General features: G+C 42.2%; 1 protein-coding gene across 2 annotated transcripts in view; it reads left to right on the plus strand.

Moving 5' to 3' along the window:
• EIF2B3 (eukaryotic translation initiation factor 2B subunit gamma) overlaps positions 1-17616 on the plus strand; it is a 107121-nt gene that overhangs the window by 79725 nt on the left and 9780 nt on the right. For both annotated transcript variants that reach the window (XM_061122071.1, XM_061122073.1), the window contains 4 exons: positions 1553-1680; positions 2826-3016; positions 4816-4893; positions 5426-5574. In XM_061122071.1, the coding sequence (XP_060978054.1) occupies positions 1553-1680; positions 2826-3016; positions 4816-4893; positions 5426-5574 (546 nt within the window). The remainder of the gene's footprint in view (positions 1-1552; positions 1681-2825; positions 3017-4815; positions 4894-5425; positions 5575-17616) is intronic.

Below are 17616 nucleotides of genomic sequence, written 5' to 3' on the forward strand. Positions count from 1 at the left end.
TGTTGTGGAGAACAGGCCCTAGAGCATGCGGGCTTCAGCAGTTGTGGCACATAGTCTCAGTAGTTGCAGCACGTGGGCTCAGTAGTTGTGGTGCACAGGCTTAGTTGCTCTGTGGCATGTGGAATCCTCCTGGACCAGGGATTGAACTTTCGTCCCTGTATTGACATGCGGATTCTTAATCACTGGACCACCAGGGAAGTCCTAGTATCAGATAAATTTTTAATCCATTACTATAACAGAGCAAAAGAGGAGAAAATATGATCAGCTCCATGGATGCAAAAAGAGAAAATTCAATACCCATTCATTGATGAAAGCTTTTAGCAAAGTTAGGAATAAGAGAGATCTTCCTTAACTGGATAAAGGGTATCTACAAAACCAATAACATGTGCCAAGTATTAGCTATAAAGTACAAAGCCCAATGTCTACACATAGAGGACAATCAATAAATGGTGGCTTTGGTGATAAAACCTATAACAATCATCAGTCTAAATGATAAAAAAGAAAAATTCCCTTTAAAATCAAGAATAAGTAAGGATGAACTGCTGTTAGTGCTTCTGTTCAGCATTAGTGTATTGAAAGTCTTAGCCAATATGGTAAGATAATGAAAAATACAAATTAGGAAGAAGGAAAATTATTGTTTACATAGTTGGTATGATTTTCAGAATCTACAGATAAATTATTAATATTAAGATCGTTTATCAAGGCAATTGGCCCCAAGATTGAAATATAGTAAAATGAGATTCTGTTAACCAATAAGAAGAAAATAATTGTTGAAAAGACACCATCTATAATACTGCTGCTGCTGCTGCTGCTAAATTGTTTCAGTCGTGTCCGACTCTGTGTGACCCCATAGACGGCAGCCCACCAGGCTCACCGTCCCTGGGATTCTCCAGGCAAGAACACTGGAGTGGGTTGCCATTTCCTTCTTCAATGCATGAAAGTGAAAAGTGAAAGTGAAGTCGCTCAGTCGTGTCCAACTCTTGGCGACCCCATTGACCACAGCCTACCAGGCTCCTCCGTCCATGGGATTTTCCAGGCAAGAGTACTGGAGTGGGGTGCCATTGCCTTCTCCATCTATAATACTAACCCCCCAAAATTAAGATACTCTGATTAATCTAATGGAAAATACAAGGCCTTTGTAGAAAAAATTTTAATATTTTGAAACAACTTTTTTTTCCAAAAGGCCAGAGCTTTCTGCCTTCTCATGAGTTATTGTCAGTTAATAGTCAAGACACCATGTTAAGACATGCACATACATACAAACATTCAGGCACACACTTTGTAAACAGGAATTGTAAGAGACTGTTTTCTGCATAGATCAGGGGAAGGGCATCTCAGATTCAACACACTGCTTGCCCAGCTCCAGCCTGAACTGAGAGAACTTAGATCCTCTGCTTCCCCAAAACTGCCAAGCCCTTGCCATTTCTGATCTCTGTCAGTCCCAAGGTGGCATGACAGGAAGGAATTTGGCTTTTGCTTGGATGCACAGTTTTTTATTCTGATTGAATCCAGACTCTCAGATTTCTGATATTTGGCTATTCTTTCTTCCTAGGTCAATCACTTCCATCCGGAGTGAACTGATCCCATACCTAGTAAGAAAACAGTTCTCCTCAGCTTCATCACAAGAAGGACAAGAAGAAAAAGAGGAGGATCTAAAGAAAAAGGAGCTGAAATCCTTAGGTCAGTGCTTGAGTTGGTGCAGTAAGGTATGAGTAGTGACACTTGTGGAAGGAGTGGCTGGACAACTTAGCCCAGCCCAAGATGCCTGTCTCAAGGCATCAGGTTCTCATCCAGCCAGCAGGCAGGCCAGGTTAGCTTACGCCACTCCCTGAGCTCTGGGCAGGCTTACTCAAGCAGATTCTCATCCCTGTGCTCTTCAGGGACAGGCTAACCATGCCTCTGGTCATGTTCTCTGGTTAACAGGCCTGATTTGGCCATGTTCATCTCTAGACCTTTTTGACTTTGCACTCTACCCACCATTTCTCAGTTCTCCTGTTCTCTAGGCTCTGGAAAGCCACACACTCCTGACTAAACTCAGCCTCTCCTATGAAGGGAAGAAAGGTGAAGGGGTGTATAATGACAGTCCAACCAGAGCCAACAGACTTTCTCCTTTCAAGGATGTAGGGATGAGGTCAGTCTTTGCTCTCATACCCTTGCCTAGTCCCTGGCCCAGTCCTGGACTCATAGTAGATGTTCCCAAAAATGTATTTATCAAAGGAATTAATCGAGACAGTATAGCATGATGGTTAAGATATCAGGGCTTAGCATCTCAGACCTGGGTTTGAAATCTGACTCTACCTTTTATTAGCTCTGTGACCTAAGGCAGATTTTTCAGTCTTTTGAGCCCCAGTTTTCTTTATCATAAAATAAAAGATTCCAAATGACTGTTGTAGGAGTTGAAAAATTGGGGCCCAGGTCCTGTGCTGTTTCTCTGACAGCACAACTACCAGATGTGCTAGTAGAGGCTAGCAGCACAAAGCCAGTAGGGCTAGGCGCTAAAGCCTGGACAGTCACTTGTGTTTCTCCATGGTGTACAAGAGTCTATTAATCTTCCCCAGTAGTGCTTGATCGTCAGTCAAACTTTCTTATAGGACCTCTTTTTAAAACATTCTTGTGTCATAATATTTCAAATATACATGAACGCACATTGCCTCTTTTAATCTTTGATTTAGTCTTTCAGGTTTTAGTGGGATTTCCCCAGGGTCCATGCTGCATGGTTGAGTTGCAGGGGAAGAGAATTGAGCTGTACCCTCTTTCAAAACTTGACTGAGTCTATATCCTTTCTGTTATCTGTCTCATGTACTTGCTTGTTTTTGATTCCAAAGATATTTACAGTTTTATAAAAGAAGCCAATACACTGACCCTTGCTCCCTATGATGCCTGCTGGAACGCCTGTCAAGGAGACAGCTGGGAGGGTTTGTCCAGATCACAGGTGCGCTGCTATGTCCACATCATGAAAGAGGGGCTCTGCTCTCGAGTGAGCACGCTAGGACTCTACATGGAAGCCAACAGACAGGTGAGAGGATGAGTTCAGAAGAGAAATCATGGGGATTCATCTCCCAGAACAGACTGGAGCCTTTTGTCTTATTTCTTCATTAGGTGCACAGTTACTTGTACAGAATCCCTCATTCCTAAGGTTGAGCAAGACCTGGTATGTCAGGAGACACCATAGGGGTACCCAAGTACAGCAAAAGGGGAAGTGAGGGGCATGGTGCAGAGGCAGAGCCTCTGTGGCTCCAAAGAAAGGTCAAGATCTCCAGGAAGGCTTAACTTCTGGCCTCTGGGTTCAACAGATTTTCTCCTATTCTGCTCAGCATGGGGATATCCACAACACTTCATAAACAAGCAGATGAACACTGTGTAACCGTTACTCTGATGGGGTAAACAGGCACACGGGGAGGCTTTCCTTAGAAGGTGAAGGAACAGAGTTTAGAGTACCCAGATGGCAAAGCATCAAGGAGTACCTATGTGAGAGAAGTCTGGAGAATAGCATTAGAGCATGCAGAGTCTCACTAACCCATCCTTTTAACCCTGAGGTTTGTGAAGTATGGAGAAAGAGTAGCTTCTACTGAAGGGGAAGCAGTGCTTTTAAGGCCTGCCAGGTTTTATTTAAGGCGAGGGTGAAGAGGGGGAACAATGAGGAGGCAGCTTGTTTGGAAGATCTCTTTATTGTGTAGCAAGGACAGGAGGAGGGGAAAACTGGAATTGGAATTGAATCCCTGAAGGAAACCTGACTCAAGAATCTTTAGGACCCACACCATGTGGTAGTAACAGTCTCAGACTGAGACCTCAAGCTAGCCTCAAACTGGATTGGTTATAGTCAAGGGAATCCAAGCTACAGGGCTTATGAGACGTCCCAACTAGTCCCATGTTTACCCAGGACAGTCCTGGGTAAAGTTGCCCCTATGTAGCATTAGAGGTATATAGAAGGCTTCCTTAATTTGACTTTTAGTTCTCCTTATTCAGTTCTATGACTAGAGTCTGTCTGGCTGGTCTGAAAGCAAGATCATGGATAGCCTGAGGCCAGAGAAGTATCCTCTGGCGTGTCAGCAGGGGCTGTGCGCCAGACAGGCCTGAATGGCATTGGCTGAAGTATAACAGAGGAGATCCCAGGGATAGGAACAGAGGGATTAGCCTTCACATCATCTGTATAGCCAATCTGGCCAGGCCTTCCTCAGTTAAAGTGTCTACCACACACAGTGCTCTGACCAGCATTCTGTCCACACTGGAGAATCACAGATATACTAACTCTGCCTTAATGGGTCCAGAGCTAAAACACTCCACACCCATACCGTTTTCAGTTTTCTCATTACTGGAAACAGAATAGTGTGAATCTCCCCTTCGACATTTTATTTTGGTTGGTAAAGAACATGGATGCCTCCTTAGGGTGTGTCCTGATTGTGGAGTTGGCTAACATTACTCCATCCTCACCTCCTGCATTGTCACTGTGGTCCAGGAGGTGAACAAGAACCTAGGATGACTGTGGTCAGGCCTCAGGGTTCCCCTTGCTCTCCTTAGACGTCCTCTCCCAAATGCTGCCTGGTTATCTCAAAGGCTTGTCTCACAGCCTCCCGGTTGAGGGACATAGCAGTACTTCAGGGAGGAGGCTCTCAGCTAGGGAACTGAGGATGAGACTGTATAGAAAGTGTTGCATAAATGATCCTTGTCTTAGGGGAAATACATCAGCCTGCCTTATCCAGACAGGAGGCAGTGGCTAAAAATTCCCCACATCTCTTAACTGAACATGGGGTTCTACTTAACATGCTTTCAGGTGTTTTCTGGCCTTACTTTAGTGACCAAACCTCTTTCTTCAAGGTGTCCAAATTGCTACCTGTTATCTGTCCAGAAGAATCACTGGTTCACTCATCAGCCCAGATTGTCAGCAAACACATGGTAAGTGCTGGCTTGGGCAGGGCAGGTATGGGACATTGTCTGGGTACACTGAGGCTTGTCCTTGAAAAGCTGGTTTGGGGGTGTCAAGCCCTGGACATCATTGGCCTCAGGGAAGTCCCAAACTGGGTTCTGGTTATAAAATCTTACCTTCCAGTCCAGGCTCTCAAGCAGACTGCCTGGACAGGTGCTGAGCCCAGCCACACAAACCCTATAAGGAAGGTTCGTTATAGCCTTTGGACTCAGACACGGGATCTTTACATCTGTGTCCCTCTTCCTACCCTGACTTGAGCACTGCTTTCAGGAGAGCACCTCGGTATACACAAGTGCATCAGTATGTAAGTCTGAGTTGGTCTCAAAGATATTATGGAACCTTGTGGCCCTGAGAAATACTGGTGATGATCCCTCTTGCTGAAGTGTCTCTAGGAAAAGATCTCACTAGACCCCAGCTCAAGGAATCTGGAGGGTTGATTTGCAGTTGGTTGAAATGAGGGGACAAGGTATTATATTTTATATTTTTATTTGCCTTTTATAGGTTGGAGCTGACAGCCTCATTGGGCCAGATACACAGGTTGGAGAGAAGTCATCCATTAAGCACTCGGTCATTGGTTCATCCTGTGTCATAAGAGATAGAGTGACTGTCACCAATTGCCTTCTCATGAACTCAGTTACCGTGGAGGAAGGGTATGTCTCCCTTTGTACCCACTTGAGACAAGGCCCCTGATGTCTCTGGGAGGCTTTGGAGGCCACCCTAGCCTAGGAAGGTGATCAGCTTTGGGAGGGGAAGAAAGGGGAAAGGAAGAAATAGTTCCTAGGCCTTGGTTTCGATGCCATAATAACATAGTCTCAGAAAGCATTTCTAGCAGTCTTCTCATGATAGTTGGAGTCCTGAGATAAGCTGCCTTCTCTTGTTTTGATATCCTGCTTGATGGGATGACCACAGTAGTGAGCCCGTGGCAGGGCTGGAATGACACTGCACCAATGTCTAAGAGTCACCTGGCCCCATCTCAGTGTCCCACAGAAAGCGGAGGCCTACAAGGAGTGGACATATAAGACACGTTCCATTTTCAAAGGAAAGCTCTGTTACTAGTTATAGAGAATCTTTTCCCGTTTTAAGATGCTTTGGAATGCCCTAAAATCTTGGTTTGTGAACAACCTGAACTTGGAGTAAGACTTAAATGATGCTTAATAAAATTCTTCCTCTGTATGGACCTCAGGTTTTTTCCTTGTATAAAATGCAAAGTTAGTGGTGGAAGAGAGGAAGGATATTAGCAATGGTTTCCAGACTTTTTAGAAAGGAAACGTTTTCTTAAGATAAATCTTAAGCAGAAACTCATTTAAAACTGGTAAAGGCACTGTTGTTTGGAATACACTGGGGAAGGGGCACTTAGCCTTCCTATGGAATGTGAAAACTGATCTATAAAACAAATTTTAAAAACTACTCTTTGCAACCCCATGGGTTGTAACCCGCTAGGCTTCTCTGTCCGTGGGATTTTCCAGGCAAGAATACTGGAGTGGGTTGCCATTTCCTTCTCCAGGGGATCTTCCTGATCGAGGGATCGAACTCTGGTCTCCTGCATTGCAGGCAGATTCTTTACCATCTGAGCTACCAGGGAAGCCCCAAATTTTGACCACACTTGCATGGCATGTGGGATCTTAGTTTCTCGACCAGGGATCAAACCCTCACTCCCTGCATTGGAAGGCAGAATCTTAACCACTGGACTGCCGCAGAGTTGCAGCTAAAACCACTAGGTGAGAGAATTCCCTGGTAGTCCAGTGGTTCGGACTCTGCATTTTCACTGCCAGGGCCAGGGAACTAAAATCCTGCAAGCCACTCAGCTCGGCCAAAAAAAAGCCAGTAGGCTAGGTCAGCCTGAGATTGATTCTAGCTCTGACATCTGTTGATTTCTATGTCCAGGAACTGATAGGAGGGAAGGATAGGGGAAGACTGTGTGCGTGTGCTAAGTCGATTCAGTCATGTCCCAACTCTTTACGACCCTATGAACTGTAGCCCACCAGGCTCCTCTGTCCATGAGATTCTCCAGGCAGGAATACTGGAACGGGTTGCCATGCCCTTCTCCAACAGAAAGATTATAAAGGCCAGTAAAAGCTGAACTACCTCTCACAACTGTCTTTGGGATTAAACAAAACATTTTGGGGAGAGGTACCATATAGGGATAGAGCTAAAGGTTAAGCCTTTGCTCTTTAGAAAGAGTGGCTGATGACAATTTTGTAAAGTAATTAGCCTCCAATTAAAATTAATTAATTAAGAAAAAAAAAGAGTGGCTGATGGAAAACAATAGAGACAGGGTGAAAAGGAAAAGTACTATAATATGTCCTCCCCCAAGTCTACATCCTGCTGATTCCCAGAACTCTGGTGAAGAGGCCTAAGTCTTCTGTTGGGAGTTTGGAAGAATCTTCTGGAGAATCTGACCAGCCCAAGGAGAACCTGAATTTATTTACATAAGAGATTTCTAACAGCCCAGTCAAATCACCCTATAGTTTTAAATTATGGATGACAAATTCCATTCATGTGCTGTTTTATTTATTTATTTATTTTTTTTGGGGGGGGGTCAGAATATATCTTTTTTTTTTTTTTTTTCAGAGTTTCTTTTTTTTTTATTAGTTGGAGGCTAATTACTTCACAACATTTCAGTGGGTTTTGTCATACATTGATATGAATCAGCCATAGATTTACACGTATTCCCCATCCCGATCCCCCCTCCCACCTCCCTCTCCACCCGATTCCTCTGGGTCTTCCCAGTGCACCAGGCCCGAGCACTTGTCTCATGCATCCCACCTGGGCTGGTGATCTGTTTCACCATAGACAGTATACATGCTGTTCTTTTGAAACATCCCACCCTCACCTTCTCCCACAGAGTTCAAAAGTCTCTTCTGTATTTCTGTGTCTCTTTTTCTGTTTTGCATATAGGGTTATCGTTACCATCTTTCTAGATTCCATATATATGTGTTAGTATGCTGTAATGTTCTTTATCTTTCTGGCTTACTTCACTCTGTATAATGGGCTCCAGTTTCATCCATCTCATTAGGACTGATTCAAATGAATTCTTTTTAACGGCTGAGTAATATTCCGTGGTATATGTGTACCACAGCTTCCTTATCCATTCATCTGCTGATGGGCATCTAGGTTGCTTCCATGTCCTGGCTATTATAAACAGTGCTGCGATGAACATTGGGGTGCACGTGTCTCTTTCAGATCTGGTTTCCTCAGTGTGTATGCCCAGAAGTGGGATTGCTGGGTCATATGGCAGTTCTATTTCCAGTTTTTTAAGAAATCTCCACACTGTTTTCCATAGTGGGAGGCAGCAGGTCTTTTTTTTTTTTCCGGTGGGTTTTGTCATACATTGATATGAATCAGCCATAGATTTACACATATTCCCCATCCCGATCCCCCCTCCCACCTCCCTCTCCACCCGATTCCTCTGGGTCTTCCCAGTGCACCAGGCCCGAGCACTTGTCTCATGCATCCCACCTGGGCTGGTGATCTGTTTCACCATAGATAGTATACATGCTGTTCTTTTGAAATATCCCACCCTCACATTCTCCCACAGAGTTCAAAAGTCTCTTCTGTATTTCTGTGTCTCTTTTTCTGTTTTGCATATAGGGTTATCGTTACCATCTTTCTCGATTCCATATATATGTGTTAGTATGCTGTAATGTTCTTTATCTTTCTAGCTTACTTCACTCTGTATAAGGGGCTCCAGTTTCATCCATCTCATTAGGACTGATTCAAATGAATTCTTTTTAACGGCTGTGTAATATTCCATGGTGTATATGTACCACAGCTTCCTTATCCATTCATCTGCTGATGGGCATCTAGGTTGCTTCCATGTCCTGGCTATTATAAACAGTGCTGCGATGAACATTGGGGTGCACGTGTCTCTTTCAGATCTGGTTTCCTCAGTGTGTATGCCCAGAAGTGGGATTGCTGGGTCATATGGCAGTTCTATTTCCAGTTTTTTAAGAAATCTCCACACTGTTTTCCATAGCGGCTGTACTAGTTTGCATTCCCACCAACAGTGTAAGAGGGTTCCCTTTTCTCCACACCCTCTCCAGCATTTATTGCTTGTAGACTTTTGGATAGCAGCCATCCTGACTGGCGTGTAATGGTACCTCATTGTGGTTTTGATTTGCATTTCTCTAATAATGAGTGATGTTGAGCATCTTTTCATGTGTTTGTTAGCCATCTGTAAGTCTTCTTTGGAGAAATGTCTGTTTAGTTCTTTGGCCCATTTTTTGATTGGGTCATTTATTTTTGTGGAATTGAGCTGCAGGAGTTGCTTGTATATTTTTGAGATTAATCCTTTGTCTGTTTCTTCATTTGCTATTATTTTCTCCCAATCTGAGGGCTGTCTTTTCACCTTACTTATAGTTTCCTTTGTAGTGCATCATGTGCTGTTTTAAAATCCTTTCCTAAATATGAACAGATAATCAAAGATTACCAGAGATCTAAAGAAAGCCTCTATCATGAAAGATAGAGACCAAATCAAACAGAGAGAAAAAACAACTTAAAAAGAGACAGAGACTCCTCAGAGAGAGAAAGATGCTTTCAGACAACCTATCATTTCAAAGAACAAAAAAGAAACTCTTAAGAAATTTAAAATATGGCAACAAAGAGGAAAGACCTCAGTAAAAAAATTGGAAGATAAATTTGAAATTTCCCAAAGAGTAGAAGAAAAAGATTAAAAGATGGAGCATATTAAGGAAATGATAGAAAGTAAGAGAGAAAGTCCAGGAGGTCTAATATCTGAATAGGAGTTCCATAAAAAGAGAGTTGATAAATCGGAGGAGGAAATTATTTAAGAAATAATATAAGAAAATGTCCTAAAACTGAAAAATATGAATCTACAGAATGAAAGGGCCTACTAAGGGGCCAGCCCAATGGTAAAAATAAGCCCACATCATTGTAAAACTTCAGAACATCGGATACGAAGCATGCTACCAACTTACAAAGAGAAATAATAGGTCATAAACTACTAATCAGCAACCAGAATGGTTTTAGACTTATTACCAGTAGCAACAATGAAAACTGAAGATAATAGAACAATGCCTTAAAAAATCTGAAGGAAAATTAATCACAACCTAGAATTCTGTACTCAAGCTGAGTGTTAGTCAAGTGTGACAGTAGAGAAATTTTCAGACATAAAAAGGTATGGCCCACCAAAATGAAAAGTAAACCGAAAGGAGACTGATGAGAAACAAGAGAATCCCACTCAGAAAAAGGCAAAAACAACTGTGGGATATGGGGACTTCCCTGGTGGTTCAGTGATTAAGAATCCACCTTCCAATGAATGCAGGGGACACGGATTCTGTCCCTGGTTGGGAAACTGAGATCCCATATGCCTCGGGGCAACTAAGACCCAACACAGCCAAAAATAAATAAATATTGAAAAGAATCCATTGGAAGATAGCGAAGGCACATCCAAGGATGACTGCTATGCATGAAGCATAAAGGGAACAATCAGTCCAGAGTGGAATCCAGGAAACACTTATTCAGGAAGATGAAACTGATAAATACATATAAACATCTTGAAAAATTTAGACAATTGGCTAAAAGTTAGGTTTGAATGAAAACAAAACAGATATTAACTCTGTTTTTTAAAAAAGTTACTGCTATTAAACCTGCTGCAGTCTGATAAGAAAAAAAAAAAAAAACAAACCTTTGAGGCCGCTATTAAACCTGCTGCAGTCTGGTAAGGAAAAAAAAAAAAAAAAAGTTGTACAAGAAAGGAAAAGGCATCAAAGTTTGCTATGGTGGCTCAGTTTGCCCTGAGTGGCTCAGTGGTAAAGAAATCTGCCTACCAACGCAGGAGACACAGGTTTGATCCCTGATCCAGGAAGATACCACATGCCACAAAACAACTAATCCCACGGGCCACAACTATTGAGTCTATGCTCTAGAGCCTGGGAGCCACAACTACTGAAGCCTGCACGCCTAGAGCCTGTGCTCTGCGACAAGAGAAGCCACCACAATGAGAAGCCTATGCACCGCAACTAGAGAAAAGCCCAAGCAACAATGAAGACCCAGCACAGCCAAAAATAAATAAAATTGTTAAAATAATTTTTAAAAAATAAATAAATAAACACTGATCATTAACCAAAATTATGCTGTAACTACACTGAAAGGATGAAAGGTAGGAAGGGAGAAAGGAAGCAGTGGCAGGAAGAAAAGAGAGCTAAACCTTCATCTTCCATTATGCAAAGTCTATTGACAATGCTTAAAACTGAAAAATTAAGTAGTGAGTGTTGTTGTTTGGTCCCTAAGTTGTGTATGACTCTTTTACGATCCCATGGGTTATATAGACCACCAGACTCCTCTGTCCGTGAAATTCTCCAGGCAAGAATACTGGAGGGGGTTGCCATTTCCTTCTCCAAGGGATTTTTCCCAACCCAAGTACTGAACCCGCATCTCATGTAATATCAAGCAGGTTCTTTACCACAGAGCTACTAGGGAAGCCCCCAGTCTGTGAGTAGAGGTTAGGAAAAGAGGTCAGACCCAGAGACCTCTTCCTGAATCATGTGTTCTCTGACTGACTTTCCTGTCTCCATTTTTCTTTTTCTGCCAAATCCATCCTTCCAGCATTGTTTTTATGGATTAGAGCATGAACTTTGGGGTCAGACTGCCAGATTGAATACTGGGTCTATCACTTATTAGTCACTTAGGGGATTGGTTTTACCTCTTTGAGCCAAATTTTCTCACAATAAAATAGGATAAAAACCCAGTTGCCTCAGAGGTTTATTAGGAATACTAAATGAGTTAGTAGACATAAAGCAGTGAAAACAGCGCTTGTCACAAAGAATGTTAGCTGCTGTCACCATCATCTCTTCATCATTACTTTATCTCACTTCACAGAGGTAGCATGTTCCCTGTGTTGTTGTCTGAAAGAATATCTGATCATATCCCTGTTCTATTCAAAATCTTTTAAAGAATCCATTCCATTATCTTTAGAATAAAGTTTCAATCCTTTGGAAGAATTTGAGAAAGATCAGTATAAGTACCTCTTTGTACATTTGGTAAAATTCTGCAGTGAAACCATCTGGTCCTGGACTTTTGTCTGTTGGGAGTTTTTTTTATTACAAGTTCTATTTCATTTCTAGTGATTGGTCTGTTCAAGTTGTCTATTGCTTCTTGATTCAGTTTTAGAATAAAGTTTCAACTTCAAGGTTTCTCATGTTTTTCATGATCTAGCTCCAACACTGGGTCCTGGAATGTTAGAATGAAATGGGGTCTTAGAAATCATCCAGCTCAATTGCTGCATTTTTACAAGGAATAAATGGTGGTGGCAATCCAGATTTTTTTCGTATTGTACCTGTGCTACTCCATGTCCTATTCCAGATTCTTGCATAAGACTGAAGATGTCACCATTCTCTTGAAAACCAGAACTACACTTGTATTTGTCCATTTGATCACTTAGTTTTAGAGTAGCTCATGAGGCTTTATAACTTCTACTCTCTGTCTCATCTTACCTAGACTTTCCAAGGAAGAGAGTGCTATAACTTTCTTGTTTGCTTTAATTGGTAACCTCTCCCTCTTTCCCTGTGGATGGGCAGACAAAGGAGCAGCTGTTTAAAGCCCACTGTTAGTGTCCTGAATTGATGTAAATAAACTTGGTAAGGAAACTAAGGCTTCCAAGGAACTCCAGTTTATTTATATGAGAGAAATGCATAGAAAGACCTAGCATAATATCCCAGAGTCATAGGCAGAGGTATAATCTCGGATAGCCTCATAAGGCATCTAGCTGGGGAAACAGTAAAGGTGTAGATGGTGGCTGCTGCTGTTTTTCCAGCTATTGTAAAAAAAAAAAAAAAAAAAGTTTAAGTGAAGCTCTAGGTAGCCCACCTGGGGCTAATGACTTGGAAGGCCATTAGAGACTACCCAACCCTACAGATTAGCTCTTGGTGATATGATCAGACATCTTGCATCCCATATGATCTTTTTTCCCATTATTTTCAGGTCATTTAGTTTTAATTACTTACAGTAAATTTAGGGAAGGTGATTAAATTGTATTCATGTGAGACTTGATTACCCTGATGCTATTACATCTGGACTAAATGGCAGAGTAGGAGCATGAATTTGTCTAGAAGGGAGTTTCTCATATTCTTGGTCTGCTTGTCTCTGCCAGCAGTGGTTTGGACAGTGGCTTGAACACCTGCCTGAGGTCCTCAGGGCTTGAAGGATGCTAATAGGACCACCTTGGGAAAGGTGTAGGCAAGACTATACAGAGAAGGCTTCTGCCTGTCTTTCTCATTTTCTGCCACTTCCAATTTATATGACAACTGATGCTCAGCAATCCAAAGTATAGTGAAAACTTAATTGTCAATCCTATGCTCTGCATCTTTGATCTTCTGGTCTTGATTAACACCTGCATTTCCTCCTAGTCCAAGGTGAATGACCCAAACAGCAGTCTAAGGTAACACCTTCACATGCAATCAGGCTGGGGAACCAGGATTTTACCTGGATTTTCCATGCTTTCTATAGGCAGCAAGTGCAGCCCTCTAAACCAAACAAGATATTACTGTTTCTCATTGTTACCCTGAGTGTCCTTGTACTGACACTTGACCCACTTTCCTGCCCATTGAGCCCCTTACCTTTCCACTCTCCTTAGTCCTGGCATTGACTTTGCCTGAATTGTCTCTTTCTAGAGATCTTTACCTGTAGAAATCCTAGCCGTATTTCAAGGTCCAATATGTATTCCAACTGCTTTGTGCAGTTTTCTTGAATTTTCCTAGCCAGAAATTATCTCCCCCACCTCTGTGCTCCTGGTGTAATCATCACTTATGCTTGTTTGATATTTAATGCATCTTTCTTTTTTCCTCAACTAGACTATAATTTCTACAGAAATACTTCTCATGTCTTTGTATCCCTTAATTCACAGTACTGTACTTTTCATGTACTAAATACCTTGTAAGTATTTACTAAATGAAAAATAGAGATCCCTGATTTAAGCCCTCCCTCTGTAATTGACTGATTTCTGTCAAGAGAGCCCTGTTTACTTCTAGAAAAGTCTTGGAGTAAGTACTTTACTCCTTGAAACTCACCAAGATGAAAACAAAACCAGAGAAGGAAGCATCATCTGTAATAAAACTAGATAACTGCCATGTACCCATACACAGTCTAGAGAATATCTGCCAGACACAATGAAATTTAGGTCAAATCCAAAAAGAACACCAAGATTGGACCAGCATAAGGAACAATGACATGGGCAGTCCAAAGGAGAAATGGTGAACACCACTGTTACAAAATCTCAGGGCACAGAGAAAGGAGAAAACCAGGCTGGCCTCATAGTTTTCTGACATTTAAGGCCTGAAGACAGTAAAACAACATTTAGAAAATTTGAAAGGAAAACAGTTGTTATTTAAGAATCCTATAGATAGTGAAGTTAGGGTTAAAGTATAAAATCATCAAAAATACTCCAAGGCTTAGGAGATGTGGTGCCTGTGAACCCTCTAGAAAACTCTGCTTGAAAACGTAATAAAGCCAAGTAGGTAAGGAAACAAAATACTGATAAATGGATAGGTTGAGTGTAAGTCTGTGGCAGTGAGAGTTGCAGAAAGATCATAATCATTAAAAGAATTCTGTCCACGTTTCATCAATAACCCTTTCATTAAAAAAAAAAAAGCAAATTATAAAACTTTGACAAGATCCCCTGGACTTAAGGGGCTCCTTAGGACTTTTGATTAATTCTCTATTTGAACTATTTGCACTAAACCCATCTTCTGAGAATACTCCAGCTTATTACTTTTAAGATTGTTACATCTTGGGAACTCCTTGGCAGTCCAATGGTTAGGACTCCATGCTTTCACTGTTGTGGGCCCAGATTCAATCCCTGGTTGGGGAACAAAGATCCTGCAAGTCATGTGGTGTGGCCAGAAAGATAATAATAATATATATGTTTTTTAATTGTTACCTCTTTACTTTGATTCCCTCCCAAACCCTTCTTTTTCTTTTTCTTGGCCTCTGCTTAGGGAATATAATTCAATTTCTTAGGAGGGAAACATTTTTACTGCTAAACCTTTGTGTAATGAAGGGAGACATAGAACTGAAAGGAAGAAATGTTCAGCCTACTCACTGGAGACAGTACATTTTACTTATTTATTTTTTGGCTGCACTTGGTCTTCAGCGCCGGGCATGGACTTTCTCTAGTAGTAGAGAGTGGGGGCTGCTTTTCATTGCAGTGTGTGGGCTTCTCACTGTGTTGAATTCTCTTGTTGTGGAACACAGGATCTAGGTGCACAGGCTCAGTAGCTGTGGCGCACAGGCTTAGTTGCCTCTCAGCATGTGGGATCTTCCTGGACCAGGAATCAAACCCATGTCCCCTGCATTGGCAGGCAGATTCTTAACTACCGGACCACCAGGGAAGTCCCCAAGACAGTACATATTAATCTACAGGACCCAAGAGCAAGAGTGACTAGAGACAGGAAGAAAGTGAGATATTTCTACAAGTATTATATCTCATTACATGAATTAACCTGGGTAAATGTCACAGATATGATGTTGAAGGGGAAATAAGGAAGTTGCACTAGGATACACAGACGTAGAGAATGATAGCATTTATATAAAATTTTTAAAATTTGCAAAAGAATACAATATATCATTTACTATTATATGAAGTAAAAATGCTTAAGAACAATAAATACCAGAGTCAAACAGTAGTTAACTCTGGGAGGAGAAGGGGGGAAATCGCTGTATTTTTGTATTATTTTTGGTGGGTTCTTTTTATTCTCTGTATTTGTCTCTGCTGTGCTGAGTGCTAAGTTGGCTCAGTCATGTCCGACTCTTTGTGACTCTGTGGACTGTAGCCCGCCAGGCTCCTCTGTCCATGGGATTCTCCAGGCAAGAACACTGGAGTGGGTTGCCATGCCCTCCTCCAGGGGATCTTCCTGACCCAGGGATCGAACCTGCATCTCTTACATCTCCTGTGTTGGCAGGCAGGTTCTTTACCACTAGCACCACCTGGGACTTATCTATGCCTGAAATATTTCATGAAAAATAATACATGATTCTTCTTCTAAGAGAAGAAGACACCTGGACCAGAGCCCCTTGGGCCAAGGCAAGGAGCCTCTGGCATCTGGAGAGATATGGGCAACTCAACTATAATCTTTGGACTAAAGCAGTGGATGGGCCTAAAATGGACCTTTAGTCATATGCCTAAAAAGCTATGTGTATTTCCAGTTCCACACTCTTTTCTCGCCCAAGGTTATGAATAAATTTAGCAAGCCTGCCAGCTAATCCCCAGAGAAGAACCTGCCTGTCCTCAGAGTTACTGAAAAGTTTCATGGCTCTTTGCCAAACACTGCCAGTCAGCAGCTGAGGCAAAAGCCCGTGGCACAGTGGAGGGTCACTTCCCACTGTGTAGGCTTGGGCACATGGCTTAATCTCTGTGAGCCCCAGTTTTTTGTGTAAAAATTAGAATAAATACCACCATTCCTGCAGGTTTGCTAAAAGGATTAAGTTATATAATAAATATAAAGTGCTTTGTGTAGTGACTGAGCTGTATTAGACATTACATTTATGTAAGTTCCCTTCTTTCCTGAAATAAACTGAAAAAAGTCCTAACTAAAACCAGAAGAGGAATGAGAATTTGGAGGCATCCCTGATTCCCAGGTGAGGGCTTCTTCCTCATGTCATATGCCATGGTATGGCATGGTGTGCCTGGCTAAGCAGTGATCTTACTATAGGCCTCTGTGTTTTCCTCATGGCCTTCTGTCCACTGGAGCTTTAGGGTTTTCAGGGTAATTTCCCAAGGCTTGCAGTTTTGCTTAAAATTTGACAGCATCAAGAAGTGAGGTCTTCCCAGCTGGCACCAGTGGTAAAGAATCTACCTGCCAATGCAGGAGATGCAAGAAATGTAGGTTTAATCCCTGGGTTGGGAAGATCCGCTGGAATAGGAAATGGCAACCCACTCCAGTGTTCTTGCCTGGAAAATTACATGGACAGAGGAGTCTGGAGGGCTACAGTCCATGGGGTCACAAGAGTCAGACATGACTTAGAAACTGTGCACACACACAAGGAGAAGTGAAGATCAAAAGTCCATTAATCTCAGCCATCTCCAAGCAGATTCCTAGAGAACACAGCCAGGCATCAGCACAGCAGAGTCCTTAGTACCCAGCTGAGAGCTTAAAGTAGGATGTAAAAGCTGTAGTTCTGGTACTGGAGCCAGGTCTTTTCACGAGCTGTATAGGAAGTCATCTCCCCTCCTACTTGAAGCACAAGGCAATCTTTACTGTGGACTGGCACCGTGGAGGGGGCTTGTTAGACATGGTAGTGTCTGTCCTTCCCCTCCAGCCTGAGCAAACACACATGCTTCCAGTAAAATCCTTAACCTTGGAGTTCTTTCTCAACAGGGGGAAAGCTAAATTGGCTTAAAATTATTTCCAGAGTACCTCAGTCTTACTAATGAAGGTGACTTGTGACTGCAACAGTGATCATGGGAAACAACTGAAGAAACAAGTGGTAGAAAATAGTTTCACACTCACTAAAGCCTTTTTGCAGGTGTTCATCTCAAAGCCTTCCACAGATCCACTGACCAAGAGCTTCCACTTTTTCCCGATCACATCTGCAGACTCACTAGTGGTGGTTTATTTGTCTCAGAAGGAGTTACACACAAACTAAATGAAACGAGCAACAAAGCAATATGGGCGGTTCCTGAAGATCTCAGTCAGACTTGTAAAACATAAGAACCCACGCTCTGCATTGCTGTAGAA

The sequence above is a fragment of the Dama dama genome, chromosome 20, assembly GCF_033118175.1.
Source record: "Dama dama isolate Ldn47 chromosome 20, ASM3311817v1, whole genome shotgun sequence".
In the NCBI taxonomy this organism is placed as follows: Eukaryota; Metazoa; Chordata; class Mammalia; order Artiodactyla; family Cervidae; genus Dama; species Dama dama.